General features: G+C 38.7%; 1 protein-coding gene across 9 annotated transcripts in view; it reads right to left on the reverse strand.

Annotated features, from left to right (window-relative positions):
- Positions 1 to 15,787, reverse strand: part of col23a1a (collagen type XXIII alpha 1 chain a) — a 197,263-nt gene that overhangs the window by 37,211 nt on the left and 144,265 nt on the right. For 7 of the 9 annotated variants that reach the window (XM_041797293.1, XM_041797298.1, XM_041797299.1 and 4 more), the window contains exons 4-5: positions 11,089 to 11,096; positions 8,914 to 8,940 (exon numbers count right to left, since the gene is read on the reverse strand). In XM_041797293.1, coding sequence (XP_041653227.1) covers positions 8,914 to 8,940; positions 11,089 to 11,096 — 35 coding nt within the window. The remainder of the gene's footprint in view (positions 1 to 8,913; positions 8,941 to 11,088; positions 11,097 to 15,787) is intronic. The other 2 variants (XM_041797294.1, XM_041797296.1) reach the window with 1 other exon arrangement.

The following is a 15,787-nucleotide window of genomic DNA, read 5'->3' on the forward strand; positions in this document are numbered from 1 at the left end:
TCAGCAGTGGGTGGTTTGAACAGGACTGGAACAAATGACCGAGACCAATCGCACAGCAATAATTTCACCAGGACTGTCTAAAGCTGAGATTAAGTGTAAGGATGTAATGCTCTATACTTCCTTAACTGGTTTCATCGCTCTATTGAAAGCAGCACGCTGAGTCTCTCATGCCAGCCATGATACTTTAAGTACTCAAGTAGGCCTACAAATGTCCCTCTGAGTTTTCTCCCTGCCTTGGGATTTATGCTTGCATGTGTCTGTGTGTGCGATATCTCGGCATCTGGCAGCGTTTATCAGAGCCGGCTCCTTCAAGACTCGTCGGGATGAGCAGATGAGGTGTACATGGCGAGGTCACAGGCTGCTGCAAAAGTCTGAACTGAGGAAAAAAAAAAACAGACTGATTTATGGCTGCTAACAAGCCTCACAGTGGCCTGTGAACTGCAGGTAGTGTAGCTCTGTGGGTTTCTCTTCCTACTTCACAAAACAACCCCATATCCAATATCTGACCGGCAAAATTTTCATGAAACTAGAGCCTCTTAGACCTTAACTGTTAGCAAAATGAAATACGATAACCCCAAGATTAACTATTGCTACTTAGAGCGATAATTCAACCCACAAAAAAAGCATACAGGAAACTCCTCTTTTCTCACAGATAAACCTACTTTTTAACTCATAAATCATACATGCAACTGTTAACTTTTCTAAACACTGCATGTGTTTATGGATGTTACATGTGGGTTTAACAGAGAGCTCATGCATAGAGCAACTTGAAGTACAACAGTGAACAGGCATAAGGTGTGTCCAATTTCAGGGGTTACATCCTTCTAAGGATACAGCCGTCATAGCCTGTGTGGACTGCTCAGTCAGATCCATGGACGATGCCCCATTTCCATCATCATCTGTCCACACCTTTGCCCTCCTTGCTAAGCACTATAGCTGCCTACTTAACCCATTATATTACAGGAAATTTGCAGTGTCAATGCCCACTTAGTTTATCTATTTGTATTTTCTTAAGTATAGATACTTGGCTGCTTGAGAGTTCTTTTGCTCCTCTGATTTGGCATGCAATGAACTTTGGGAAATATTTGTGACTGCTGCAATGACTGAGTCTGTGTGGATATGTCTCAATCAGGCTTGCACATCTAGACACAGCAATTTTTCTCCAGTCTTCTTTACAAAACTGCTCAAGCTCTGACAGGTTGCATGGGGATTGGGCATGAACATCCCTTTTCAGGTAAAGCCACAAATTATCTTTTTGTTCTTTTGTCTTCATGGTGTAATGGTAGCCAGAAATACTGTTTGTCCAGTAACTAGACCTTCCAGGCACAAGTGTCTTTATACTAAAATCACAGCTGGCTTTTTAGCGCTGTTAGCTCCTATAACCTCTTTTTTAGAGTGCTTCTCACCTAGGTTACTTGATGCTATGCTATAAAAAACGATTCCAGTTCTCCTCGTTACAATTCGTATTATTGTTTTAAAATAGCCGTGTGCTGCATATCTATATTTTAAGGGAATATCACACAGAAACATGGTGACAATGTAAAAGAATGCTGTCCTGAGTTATGCAACAGCTGTCGAACTTTACCCTAAAAAAAAAAAAGAAAGATGAATAAGATTGGTACATTTCATTGTCTGAAGACCGGCCCCTTCTTGATTTTGATTGGCAAGTGAGGGAGAAATTACACTTATTACACCAGCTGCCCTTTCGCCACTGTCGCCCCTGCTGCTGTGTCGACTCTGCTCATCCCCTCTGCCTTAACACCGCTCCCGCTGTCTATGTGCAAACTACATTTTGCAGCAATGTTGCGTTAATTTTTGAAGATGTGCACAGCTTAACAGACAAGGGGCATGCAGGTCAGCCATCCTGCGCACATAAATGTGTAGTTAAAGTAAGAATTTCTCAGACCAAAGACGGCCAAGATGAGATACTTTGAAATACATGGGCCCTACTTAAATCAATAACAGAGGTCAAAGAGAAAGGTTTATAAGAATAATGATAAGACAGCGGAACATAGGAACCAGGTGAAATTGTATCTTGATGTGTGGCCCTTGCTTTACTTTAGCTTTTCACTCTGTAACTGCAACGTTAAAGTGCAGCTCCAGTGTGGTACAGACCTACAGAGCACAAAAGTCTGCAGGGCATAAAAGGAGCTGGAATTCATATAAAAATAGAACAGGCTGTACGAACAAAAATTCACGACTGAAACCTTCATCTGTACCACAAATGGATCAGACCACAGGATAAAAAAAGAAGGATAGATAAAGGGCCATAAAAGAATAGAAAAAGGGAGATTAATGTTGTGAAAAAGTGAGAAAATAGGTCTGAGATTACCACCAAAACCTCAAGTGAATGTGGGGAAATAAGGAATAATGCCTTTTTATTCCTGTGTGGGTCTTTGTGCGTATTTCTAGTCCATGTCGCCATCTTAACCTGCAGTGTCCCTCTGCAGAAGTTTGGACTCAGCAATCTCACCAATTAGATGGCTTTTGAAACACATTTCTGGAAAATTCCTTGGCCTGCAGGAGGGGGTATAGTGTTGTCTGTGTTTGTGAGTGCATACTAATACATGCATATGTGTAATGGGGTGTTTCTTAATCCCAATGAAACAGGGCAAGGGGTGTCTTTACTGTCTTTATGAGGTTCCCTGTGGTGCAGACTGCTAATTATCCAGCAGGGTGTAATTGCTGAGGATGCTTCATGAAAACTTGGTGTCTGCACATCAGAACGGATGCCTCAGCTAGAAACACACATGGCTGAGTGATGTGTCGCACACATTAAGCTCACTGAGTTTAATTATGTGATGCCAAAATGAAGGAAGATGAACCCCTTTCCTTTTTCATGGGTCTACTTTTCTTCCCCTCATTGTTTTGTTTCATCTGGCATTGGGAACATCCCTCTTTTAAATATTTTTCCCTCCTCTTTTACACTTTCTTTCATGTTGCCACAGGGACAAAAGTCCCCTCTACGTCAGGGGTACATGAACATAAATTGTACAACATGACATTGACTCTTTGGGGAGAGAATAAGTGGCTGCATCCAGACCCAAAGTGCAGAATAAAGCATACCAGAGGAGCAGAGCGCTGTGTGTTTGGGACAGAAAATTACTGACATGTTGATGGGTGACTGTCTGGCTTTAATCTTCGCTCTACGGCCTGGAAGTCGTAACAATGTGAGCCTTGGACTCTTTCTGCTGACTGAGGTTCGCTGTCTGTCACAGACTGGCACTTCAGAGTAAACATTGCTGGTAGCCGGGCACCGTGGTGACTGCACATATGAATGAAAATTAACTTCAGTGGGTGAGTGTTTACCCGCTGCACTTTTCTGCCAGTGTGTCTGACTTTGATTGTTTGACAACAGGAAGGCTAGTTTTCTGAAATTCAACCCCCCGTCTGTGATTTATGAGAGGAAGAAGAAGTGACAGGGGTTACACAAGGAGAGAAAACATACATCAGCACGCGCCAACACACAGTTCTTATAGAGTTTTTGCTTGAGATGCACACAAACCACAAGTCATTTAACACTGTTATCATGAAACTAATGCGCTAAAAGAAGTGGACTGCGGTATGCATTAGCAGCTGTGAGATGTGCAAAACACCTTAATGAGGGGCGAATTGTGCAAAATCACACTCTAGAAAAAACACACTTTCAGAGATACACATAACTAAAATGATATCTCAATAGGGGAAGACCCACTCCGATCTCTCACTTAAGTAACGATGACCTCTAAAATCAGATCACTTTATCATTCAGTCAGTGTGGATAATCAGTTAAAATCTGAAGAGAATCCCTCAAAACATTTTTGGGATATTGTGTTCACAAGAAAGGGAAGGAAATGAAACCTGATGACCTTGGCCTTTGACCGATGACCTCCAAAACCTTATCATTTTATCCTTCTTTCAGAGTGGACATTTTTACAAGACAGTCCAGCTACATACCATACATCTCTAACAGCTGCTGTCGCAGACTATACATCTCAGATGTCGTTTATCTAAGAACGGAAATACATGCTATTTCAGAAATAGAATAGGGCTAAACTTTTATAAAGGGTTAAGGTAAGGGTTAGGATACCAAAGTTCAAAAGTTAAAAATCTGACCAGCAAACTGATTACAAAACATTTAATAAAGGCAAGTAAACAGTCTGCTTACAGGAAAAAAGCTGGTCCTCCATGAAAACATTCCAACGCAACAAGCTATATAGATAATGGAGCTACATAGCCAATGAAGAAGCAGCTACATTAGTTACGCATCTACACTATTTGCATAAATAATGTAGCTTAAGCTAATCTCACAAAGCAGATATGTAAGCTATGCAGATACATTATCTACATAGCTACATTAGGTTTAGCTATGTTTGCTAAAGCTCACATTTCTAAAGCTAAAATAGCTACAATGGCTTGTATAGTAATGTTAATTATATAGATAGCAAAGCTATGTTAGCTTTAGCTAAAGCAAACAAAGTGAATGCAAGCTACAGTTAATGTTAACTCCTTCTAAAATTAGTCTATACATAGCCTAGTTCAATTCTGGATTAGAGCTCTGACCTTTTTCTCTATTTAATTTTTTAAATGTTGCTTAGTCTGTAATGTTTTCAGTGTAGTTGTTTCATGAATGTAATGTTACATGTAATGTAATAAATGTAAATTTTATTTATGAGTAGTTTAAATTTAAAAAATCTACATATCTACATTATCTAGGTAGCTTAGTTAGCTTTAGCCAAGTTTGCTAAAGCTTATATTGCTAAAGCTAACATAGCTATAGATTATGGAGCTAACATATCTACAGCTAAGCTCACATAGAAGCTATGTAAGATACATATCTACATTAGAGTGAGTTCACATTGCTAAAGCTAACATAACTATAGATAATGTAGCTACATAGCTAATGTAGCTACATCGCTAATGTTGCTCAAGCTCAGCTCACAGATAAGCAACGTAAGCTGCTCAGCAATGTTATGCACGAAGCTATGTTAGCTTAAGCTATGTTTGCTAAAGCTCACATTCCTAAAGCTAACATAGCTACACTGTCCTGTGTAGCAACATAATTACATACCTAGCTTGGCTATGTTTGCTTTAGCTAAAGCCAACAAGGCTAAACGAGCAATAGTTAGTGTAACTACTTCTAAAAGGGGTCTATACATTGTTTAATCCTGGATTGGACCTCTGACCTTTTTCTCTGTTTTACTTTTAAAATGTTGATTAGTACGTACTGTTTGCAGTGTGGTTATTTCATCAATGTAACTGCCAGAATTCGTTTATGAGTAAAGCTGAATCTAAAAAATGATCTAAAACTGGAAATACATTGTACTGGCAAATCAAGAAACTTCCTTTCTGTGGTATAAGGCATCTTAGATGAACAGTCTGTGAGGACGGCTGTCAGAAATGTGCTCTCTGCAGCCAGACCTCTCTCCAATTCTAAGAAGTTTAAAGAAAATTCTTCAGTCTTCCCGAGAAATCATACATAAATGCATTAGGAGAACATGAGGCACAATGACCTTGGCCTTGACCTCGAAAATCCTATAAATTCACCTTATTCAGAGTTTATGTTTGTGCTAAGTTTGAAGACACATTTTCAGACTCTTCTTGCAGTATCACAAACACAAACAAGGGATGAATGTGAGGCCCAGTGACCTTAGTCTCTGACTTATGACCTCCAAAATCACGTTGCTAAATCCTGCAATCAAAATGGAGAATTGTGCAAAGTTTGAAGAAAATCATTCAAAGTGTTCCTGAAATATTGATTTTGCAAGAAGAACTGAACAGATGTAGGTAAGGACAACCTAAAACTACACTGCCTCTGGCTCCAGCTGTCGAGGGCGTTCAAACTTAGAGATAACTTCCTTGTATGTGGGGAGGGTCGAGGCAATATATTGTTTCTAATAACGGTTCTGATTAAATGACCGGGCATGGTAAATAGTATAATATTAACCTCAAAATGGCTGAGTGAAAGTATGAACTTGAGTAAAACAATAAATGGAACTCCTCAGCCCTTTGTTGAATGAAGTGTTAATGTGTCACAGAATAAAGACCGCTGCCTGCTGAGTGTTAAAGGCTCGAGTCTGACAGAGACATAATAAGGGTGAGAGAGGGTGAGAAAAAAAGAGTGTTGGAGAGAGATCCGTCTGTTTGTTTAACTGGAAAAATAAAGAAGGAGAATTTGTTGGCACAAGTTGCTGGCACGGCACAGTTTGTATGGCGGCGCTCTGAGAAAACTCACTCTGCTCATTTATGCTGATGCCCTCTCCATATGAGTGGACCATGTGGGAGAAAAACATCACACATTTACACACACACATGCACACAAAGACCTCTGACCACTTCCACAGCCCTGGCCTTTGTTTCAGAGATTTACATAAACCATGGGTGGTTGGACGGAGTTCATACACAGCTGAACATATGGACAGAGATACACAAACGGAGCTACCCAACAGGAAGAACAGCTCCATGTTTGAAACGTGATCATCTCTGCTGCTAAATGAAATAATGTGCTGTCCCTGTTAGCTGCCAGTATGATTAATATGCATTTGTTTCATTGTAACTTCATACATGCAGAATCTTTAGTCATGTGTGCACCACAACAGGGAAGATTATGCAGCTTTAATTTATCCAATGCTTTTTAGAGAAACACGATTTAAAACTACTTTTGCATCTCTATTTCAGACAGTGACACAGAGTAATAGGGTCACAGGCAAACAAACACAAATGAGTGCTCACTGTGCGCTTGCTCCACCTGTGTGTAATTAGCAGCAGGCATTTCCCGTCAGGAGGGCTGCGCAGTGCCAGGCAGACTGGGACCGAGCCCCATGGGTAATGAACTTCCCAACATTCCCAGTCAGACACAACGTACACAACATACAAAATCAGTGAGACGCTGTGGGACACAACACTGGGAGACTTCTGGTAACACAACCAGACACGGTAACAGAAGAAGAAGAAAGTGTCTGACTTCTGAGTGTGCACCAGAGTTAAAAGATGGGAATTTGATGATGGTTAAGCCACAAATCAACTGAGCAGTGCTCGAGTGCTTGTGGAGAAAAATCAGTACTCTTGCTGGCCACAAGAGGCCACTATTTCTCCTGATAACACAAGAACCTGACCTCAGCTGTGGTTGGCTGTCGTGTCTGTGGTCTGTTGCGAATAAAGGATCTGCTTTTCATTCAGGAGTCTACATTTACAAACCTTTTCTAAAAGCTGAAGGGCAAGATTTCTGCTTGCCTGGTTCTATTTGTATGGCTTGTTTTTTGTTTACAGATCATATCTTCTTGATGTTTATTTCTCTTCATGTTAGCACATTTAATTTATGTTTAAATAATTTAGATTTATTTTTTCCCCAAAATCATCTAAGAAAGTTGTTCTCAACAGGCATATCAGGACCCAAAATGAGGGTTCTTGTGTCTCAATGTTCACTTGGAAAAAAAGTGGCAAACATCTATGATGTATGGAAGCCCTAAGTGGACATACATCCATAAATGTTATTTCACACTGGTTTATGTGATACTCAGTGAGTTCAATTTTTTTTCCGCAAGATCTTGACTTGTTTACCATGTTGTAATGGAAACAAAATGCTGACTTTCTCATGACAATGTGATCATTTCTCAAGATTAAAATAACAGCCAAAATGTTCACCTCATCACAGAGGTTTAGTTTCATCTGAGGTCTAAACGTTTTTCAATAAATGAATTTAGACGGTCAAAAATTTTCAGAAGTTGGGTTGTAGCTTAGGCTCAGTTGACAGAAAAGTTGGTAATATATGGAGGCTGTGGTTCTCTGTGCAGGTTTGGTCCTCAATCCTGGTGCTGTTTGTTTTTTTTGTCCACACTCTGTGCTGTATTTCCTTCCTGTCTTTAAAGGCAGATAATAAAGCAAAAAGCCTTTCTGGGGCAAGGAACCATACGGTCACTTTTGTCATCTTCCTTCGTGGTCTCCCTGAACTCTCTGTGATACAGTAGAACCAGAATGATTTCTCTCAACCAATCAGTGGAGATCAGTCAATGTCACAGAAAGTTACATCACAGCATCTGACGGTCTCAAAATTCCTGTTTCCTCTAGCACTCGAAAAATACAGTCTCTTTTGGCATCAGACAAACTGCAGAACTACTGATCCAAGACCTTCATGTAATTTTGCCAGCAGTCCATCTTTGTAACACTACACCCTAGGGCGCATTAAAAGCACCAAAACCCATCTCATCAACTCAGCCTATGCATGACATGGTTGAAACTTGTTTTCGGCAGTCAGCCTTGTTTGGGGTGATACTGGGATGACTGTGGTCGAGTAGGTAGAGCTGGTTATCTCTCAGCTAGAGGGAATTGACAGGGAATTTAATTATTGCCTCCCAGCTCTGACAGCCAATCCCACACCTTTCTCTTAACACAGCATCACATTTAAATATGATGTACATCTCACTTAATCCTGCTTACGTTGATGCTGATGCACTATGCTGCTGCTGCTGCTGGCAAAGCATAACCTCCTCCACCCCAGCCTCCTCCTTTATAGCATAAAGCTTGTTGCACCCTGATTCAGATCCATGCTGCTATGGATTAATTGCTTCTTAACTGATCTTATTGTATTCATATGCATCATTTCATTTGTTAAAAAAACAAAAACAAAAAAAAAAACGGTTAAATGTTTGATGAGAGTGTTCCTGACTGAATTATTATTCATCATTTCTAATATCATGTGTCTTTGTAATTGAATCTCTTTTCATTCCTGGCACATTACAAATCATTTGTGGAAGGAAAATGTTAAAAAGCGTCAAAGAAACAGGAGGTGATAAGAGTAAAAGTCTTTAAAGAGGCAGAAAGGGACAGAAGGCTTATGAAGCAGCGTGGAAAAAGTTATAAACCCAAAGGGAAAAAAAGTGGAGATGTGATTGGGTGAATTGAAGAGTGACAGGATAAATAACAAATCAAATTTACCGGGTATCCATCCCGTCCAGCCTTGCCCTGGTGAGGTTAGAGATTGAAGCATGAAGCATTGAGATATGTTAGAATAGAAACCAACAATGCAGCTGAATATGAAAAAAAATGTCTCATGACTTATCAGTCTTAACCCTAAAGGAGACATGCATTTAGAATTATACTCTAGAATTTGCTATGTTTAATCTTTTGTTGTCTAATGAACCTTCAATCCTCAGACAAATGACACTGACAGACTGCTACTCTGTGCAGTAGCAGGTGACTCATTATCACGTCTTCTCTTTAAATTTACGAGCTGAAGGCTGCACTCTGAGTAACTTCAGGAAAAGACATTATCCATCGTTTCATGGACACTTAGAAAGAACCAGCTGGATGGACAGTTTTGTTCATTTAAGCCATTCCTTGCATTCTAAAAATGTCAGCCAGACACGTTCTGTTCATGTTTCTGAGAAAAAAACAAACTCATGGTTTGTTTCAGAGCTTCTGCATATCTGATCTGTACCACATGTCAACAAAAACATTAAAAAATTACATTAGTGTCCAGTAGTGTTGATTTGTGTGTTTTATCTACTATGTGTGTTTCAATAGGGAGAATAGTGCCAAAGAAGAGAATTAGGCCACATTTACATAGAAACGCTACATTAAAAACTGCAAACAAAAATGGTGATCATGTGAACGCCTGAAGCCACACCCACTCAGAAGACATTTGATCCTCCCAGATTTAAAAAAAAAAAAAAAATGCTGCTGTTCAGAGCACAGGGTGTTGGGGATTAAATTTACTGTTTTCTGGCACAAACCTCTCTTCTATGATGCTTTTAAAGGCTTTTAAAGACCTGTATGCCACCGTGGCTAATCCATTTTAGAAACTTGCCTCACAATGAACAAAAACAGCGTGTAGCTGGAAGTTAACTTTCAATAAAGTCAGTATCATTAGCTAACATTAGACTGCACTGATATGAACTGTCAATGAATTCATATTGTTGTAGCGTTAGGGGGGCAGCGAGGTGATTCCCCATCAAGACCGGTGATGTCATGAGCTCTTATATTTGCTCTGCTCAAATGAAACCAAGCCAGGAAAGAGGTGATTAACGTTTTAACGGTCTAGGTTAAAAAAGCAGTCACACTGATCTTGGTGTTTTCATGTGTTTACAGCAACATTATTCCAACATATCTAGTGTGTTAAGACAAAAGGTTTAGATTTCACTTTACGGGGCCTTTGAGACAAAATTACATTTTTGCTCAGTTTTTATGATTTTGTGACATAACTACACCAGAATTAAAATATATATATTTTTGTGAAAAATGTTTGTCCGAGTTAATTTTTTTCCTCTGTTTTCTTACCTTAATTTTTTACGAGTCAATTATTGTTTTTAATTGAAATTTTAATGTTCACTGGACAGTACTTAAAATCCCAGTTGAAACTGAAGCTCTCACCTGTATGCAGTTAATGCTACTACTCAAACTCCTCCTCCAACAGCTTTTTTATTAGTATCTCCCAATGTTTCAATCCCAAACAGAAATAAAACTGGTCAAGCCAGTCAAGCCATATGTGATTACTTGAATGACATTCAGGGATAAATAAATTGATTTTTTATGTCAAGTAAATTTCACAAAAATGTCGACTGGGAGTGAGCAGTACAGTTTCAGAAGTCTGCCACCATTGTTGCAGTCCATCTATTTGCAAATTGACTGAAACCATAATGCACATGTGTGAGAGTCTCGATTTTCAGAGGAAATTCAATATTACTAAAGTACAAGACAGCAAAACAGGGTTGTTTAGAAAGATTGCACTCTGGAACAAACAAAAACAGCAAAAATGCAACAAAAGGCAACCATTTTTGAATGAAATCATTATCATTGTGTAAATGTGGCTCATCTTTAATCTTTGCTAAGAAGTCGTCACTATCATCCCAGTGTAACACACACACTCCCACACACGTGCACCCACAGAGTTCCCTTGGTGGTCCGTTTATGACCGTGCTCTTTGGATGCACATGTGTGAGCGAGTATGTGTCAGCTTGTGTCCATGTTTTATTAGTGTGTGTGTGGAAACAACAAGGCCAATATGAATGTTAAAATGTATGTGCTTTTGAATAAGTTGGTCTGTATCAACAGTTAAAATACCTTCAAATAAATAGATTTTATACTACCTGAACCAGATGAGATTATACTTACAGGAGGTCCTGCAACAGAAGAGAAGAGAAACCAGGCATGAGAATAAACTACACATCTCAAATGAAGCAGAGCAGGAGTGAGAGATCTCCGTTTTGTGCAGCAATCAATTCCTCAGAACAGCAAAAAGCAACACATGCGATGTGGTTCGTTAAATGATGACTGTAATTAAGCAACTAAATATGGTGCAGAACAAGCGCAAGAGCTGCTGCCAATGGAGTTTGTGGTGACGCCGTTATGATAAACAGACTTCTGGATAATAGGTCGTATTTTACGTTAGGATATGAAGTCATGCCATGGTTTTGTTTCCTCAGAAGATAGAGGTGAAAGACAAATGGGGGGAAGGTTGGTGTCTGTTTTTGAAAAAGCTGTCTCAGAGGTTTCTTCAGGGCAGATTTGATCAAAAACGCTCTGATGTTGAGGCTAAGCAGCAAAAAGTATCTGCTTTGAATACTTAGTCTAACTAAAAACAACAGGAATGATCAAAAAGCTCCTCTTGTTCTTGTGGTCTTAATGGAATCTATATAAAAATCTCCCTTTAAAAGTCCTAATAAACCACCCAAAGCCCACAAACTAAATGTATTATTTAGTCATTAAAAGACTTTGTATTAGTGATCGGTTTGAATTTATCTGATTGGACTTTGAAAACCAATCATGATGCTGATTTATGTGATTGTTAACACAATTATAGCCTATGGCGCAATTTGGAGCTTTGCCGCTGCAGCCTTGGAACAACACAGCTCATCATTATCCATGCAACACTAAACATCGACATAAACCCACGATTGGAAACAGACTCCCTCTGTGGGATCAGTGGAATACTTTAGGGGTTTTGTTACTATTTAAACACACAAAAAGTCCTGTGAACATGACCAGAATGTGGGTGAGCCTTTAAGTTGGCTGTCTGATTCGAGGAAGAGGGCTTTTTTGGGACGAGGGGAGAAGAAGGAGGCATGAAAAATGAAGGGGGGGAGAAGAAGAAGAGAAAGGTGTTGGGGTTTATGAGGCATGAAGTCAATCTGATTCAGCTGTGTCTAGACGCTCGGACAACGACCTCCTGGGCCAGACAGCTAGGTAAACACATGCGCATTTTGGCCAGCTTTAAGCATTGAACTTGGGACAGGTGTTAGCGTGAAGAATAATGAGAAAGGCAGACACAAAAAAAGAGAAAGAATGATAGGGGTAAACAGAAGAGAAAAGGAAAACAACTAGGAGGACAAATCGTGAGAGTTGGGTTGACGCAGGAGACAAGGCGACAGATGCTTTACTGCTCCGTCTGCCCTCTTTCCTGTTATTTAGAACTTGTGTTTCTGTTTCTTCTCCAAACTCTCATTTGTTATTTTTTTGATGAAACTGGAAAAAAAGAGTCTCATTCTCTTGTAAAAATTGTTCCAAGGTCATAAGCTTGAGGATGTCACAACCGTCTCTCCATGCCACCTAAAGCCCCGCACGATAACCCGACGTGCAATTTGAGGACGCGAAAGTAAACAGTGACAGAGACAACCTAAACAGAACCACGCCGTCCTTTCTCAGAGGCAGAACATCTTGTGACAAACTGGGAGCAGCTGACAAGTGTCCCATGTTACCAGCGAGATTTCCCGAAATGATAGTCCACAAAAACATCAAGAAACTGAAAATACATCCCAGCTTTAACTGCCTTTCAACGCCTCATGTTTTTGTAGACTGATTAAAGGATATGAGGATTCAAGAAAGATCACATTGATGATGATATTCTGCACTTTTTGATTTGATCAAGAAATCTCATAAAACGACCAAAACCAGCCTTCTGTGTTGTCCAACAGAAAACCCATCATTAACATCCTGAGAGCCTGCATGTACATATGAGGACATACAAGTTTGGCTTACCTAAAACACAGAAATCATTTCTGCCACTAGATTTTTTTTTCAGATAACTGTCTGGAATTTCCATACAAGTTAAAATGAATTGCTTGGAATTTGCCTTAAAATTTCAGGAATTTCAACGACATTTTTTGGGATATTTTTGTGTAGTTGTGTGGAGAGAGTGTGGGAATTAAATTAGAACTTTTCAAAGGGGGAAATTAATTTTAAAACTTTCATGATTTTTTAGGGGAATTGGTTTGGAAATTTTCCATGGATTTTGGAGCAATTTTGTTGTAATTTTCGAGGAATTTGATTGTGAAATTTTGGGTGGAACTGATTTTATATTTTGGTGAACCTGCTTGAAAGTTTTAGGAATTTTCATGAAATTTGGGGGATTTTTTTTCTATAGAAATCTTTAAACTTTTTCAGAAAGTTAAAGTTTTTTTTAAGATTTATTTTGGGCATTTTTGTGCCTTTATTTGATAGAGGAGGACAGCAGACAGAATCGGAAACAGGGATGAGAGCAGGGGAGAGACATGCAGTAAAAGGCCTCAGGCCGGAATTGAACCCAGGCCGTACACATTTGTAGGGCGCTCCTTAAACCACTAGGCCACCTATGCCCTGGAAATTTTGTTTTTTAAGGTAGTTTTAAAAAGATGTTCAATATATTCACAGAAACTTTTGGTAATGTCTTGGAAATTTCAGTGAATTTTCTGTGTATTTTGGAAATTCTTGAAATTTAAAGGATATTTTGCAAGACCTCAAAAAATTTTAGTGGCAGAAAAAAATCTTTTGTCAAAATGACTTCCTGTAAGTAAAGACATAACTTATAATATAGGTCTATTTTCCTTGCATGCAGACATTTTTTGGTGAAAATGACTCCCTATTCAATGACAGGGCTTATGTTTTTTACTTATCAGGTCTTACTTGCCCCGAATAAATAGGAGAAACTACAAATGCATTCTAGACAAAATTTCAGGTCTCAGGAGTTTAATCACACTGGATCAGTTCAACAGTTACTAATAATTAGACTTTTAAGTTCATGTTTTTGTAACATCTGCTAATAATAAAATTTTCAGTGGTTCTACGACAACTGTGCTTTTCTGAGAATGGAATATAAATTTATTACCCACATTTAAGGATTTTTCTTCTGTGGCAGGATTTAGATTTATGTCTTGGGTAGGAGTTCAGGATGTGGAGCCACAAAAAGGCTAAATGTTTCAGAAAACTCATGACAACTTTATTATTTTTTATAAACTTTAAGCATTAATGCATTAATTAAGGTCCAAAACTAGAGAACTAATTTTCCAAATCTTATTCATGGCAGGGTTTATTTTCCTTTCATCACTGCAGTGTCTCCCTGCAGCCACAGTGATGCACAGTAAGTCCACCACTGCGCCTTAATGTCTCATTTACTTTATAAAAACTCACACAATTCAGTGGACAAGTCAAAAGTTGTCTGCAAGTTGTCTCTTTTCGATATCCAACATTTCACTTTCATCCTGTTCTCTTAGATCCCTTACAATCCTAGAGGTTATTTTTTCCACGACTAAGATCCTGTATGATCTTTGATCTACTGAGTTCTTTTTTTTTCATAATAAAACAGGTCTAAATAGGGGTGTGTGGGTGTGTATTGGCAAGAATCTGGCAATACGATATGTACAGGGGTGCAGATATCAATATTATGTGATATACTGTGATACTATGAGCAAGGCAATCTATTGCAAAATTTTTGTAATTTTATATACATATATATATATAAATTTGTATGTATATGTGGGTGTGTATATGTGTTTATTTATAGAATTAAATATATAATTTTAAGTTATAGAACAGAATCAAGCTATAAATAAAAATGTATTAAAATTATATTTATGGTGTTCAAATATAAAATATATGGTGTGTTATAAAATATATGGTCCTGCATCATCTAAAGTTTAAAATCTTTTTGTGTAATTTAAAGATGAGGATTTTTCCCATTTGTTGCAATGAATTAAAATGCTTTCAGGATTTTTAAAAGAAAAGTGAAAAAAAAAAATCAATATAGAGTAAATGCTCTAAAATCTTTTATATTTCATGCTTGTATGTCTCAACGTAATGAGAAGGTGCTTGTGGAGGAAGACTGATCCTCATGTCCATCTTTAAGGACTGATGGACTGTGCTGTGAGGAGGGCATGACGTGATGGGCCAGTGTTTTTTTTTTTTTTTTCATATTACGAAAATTCTTAACGACACTGCAATGGCGCAGGTCCTTACACACACACACAAAGTATTGACTGGGTAATTATGGTTGCATGAGTAAAAATCAGCTGTACCTTCAGCAGGCTTCTTTCATGTTAGCTGTTAGCTGCTAAACTATCACTAAGATGTCTCGCACTTATTTTCGTTGTGCTGTCCAAGTATTTCACTCTGGCGTGGCACATCTTACAAAGGGCTTGGCTCCTGTATTAGTCTGTACTGTCTTTAATGTTTTGGAAGCCCACATATCCGCTACTAATGCAGAAGAAGCTGCACTGCTGGGTAGGCATGAGCAACAGGCTCGCTCAGACCATAAGTCTCACATGATCTCGTTGTCTAAGCAGAGGATAAGCAGAAAGAGTCAACTGCTTGCTGTCAGCTGGTGGCGTCTGCCGCCAACTAGTGGTCAGGGGGTGAAATTACACCACAAACTACCGCATCAACAAAGTAAATTATTTATTTAAAAAATATTGATACTGCATTTTAAAATATCGATACAGTATTGTTCCACGAAATATCGTGATATATCAGTGTATCGATACTTTCTAACAACCCTAGGTCAAAATCCAAACAGCAATTCCTTGACCTTTAGTTTAAGATGGTAGAAAAAACAAAAATGAAT

Source organism: Cheilinus undulatus, linkage group 10, assembly GCF_018320785.1.
Source record: "Cheilinus undulatus linkage group 10, ASM1832078v1, whole genome shotgun sequence".
Classification (NCBI taxonomy): domain Eukaryota; kingdom Metazoa; phylum Chordata; class Actinopteri; order Labriformes; family Labridae; genus Cheilinus; species Cheilinus undulatus.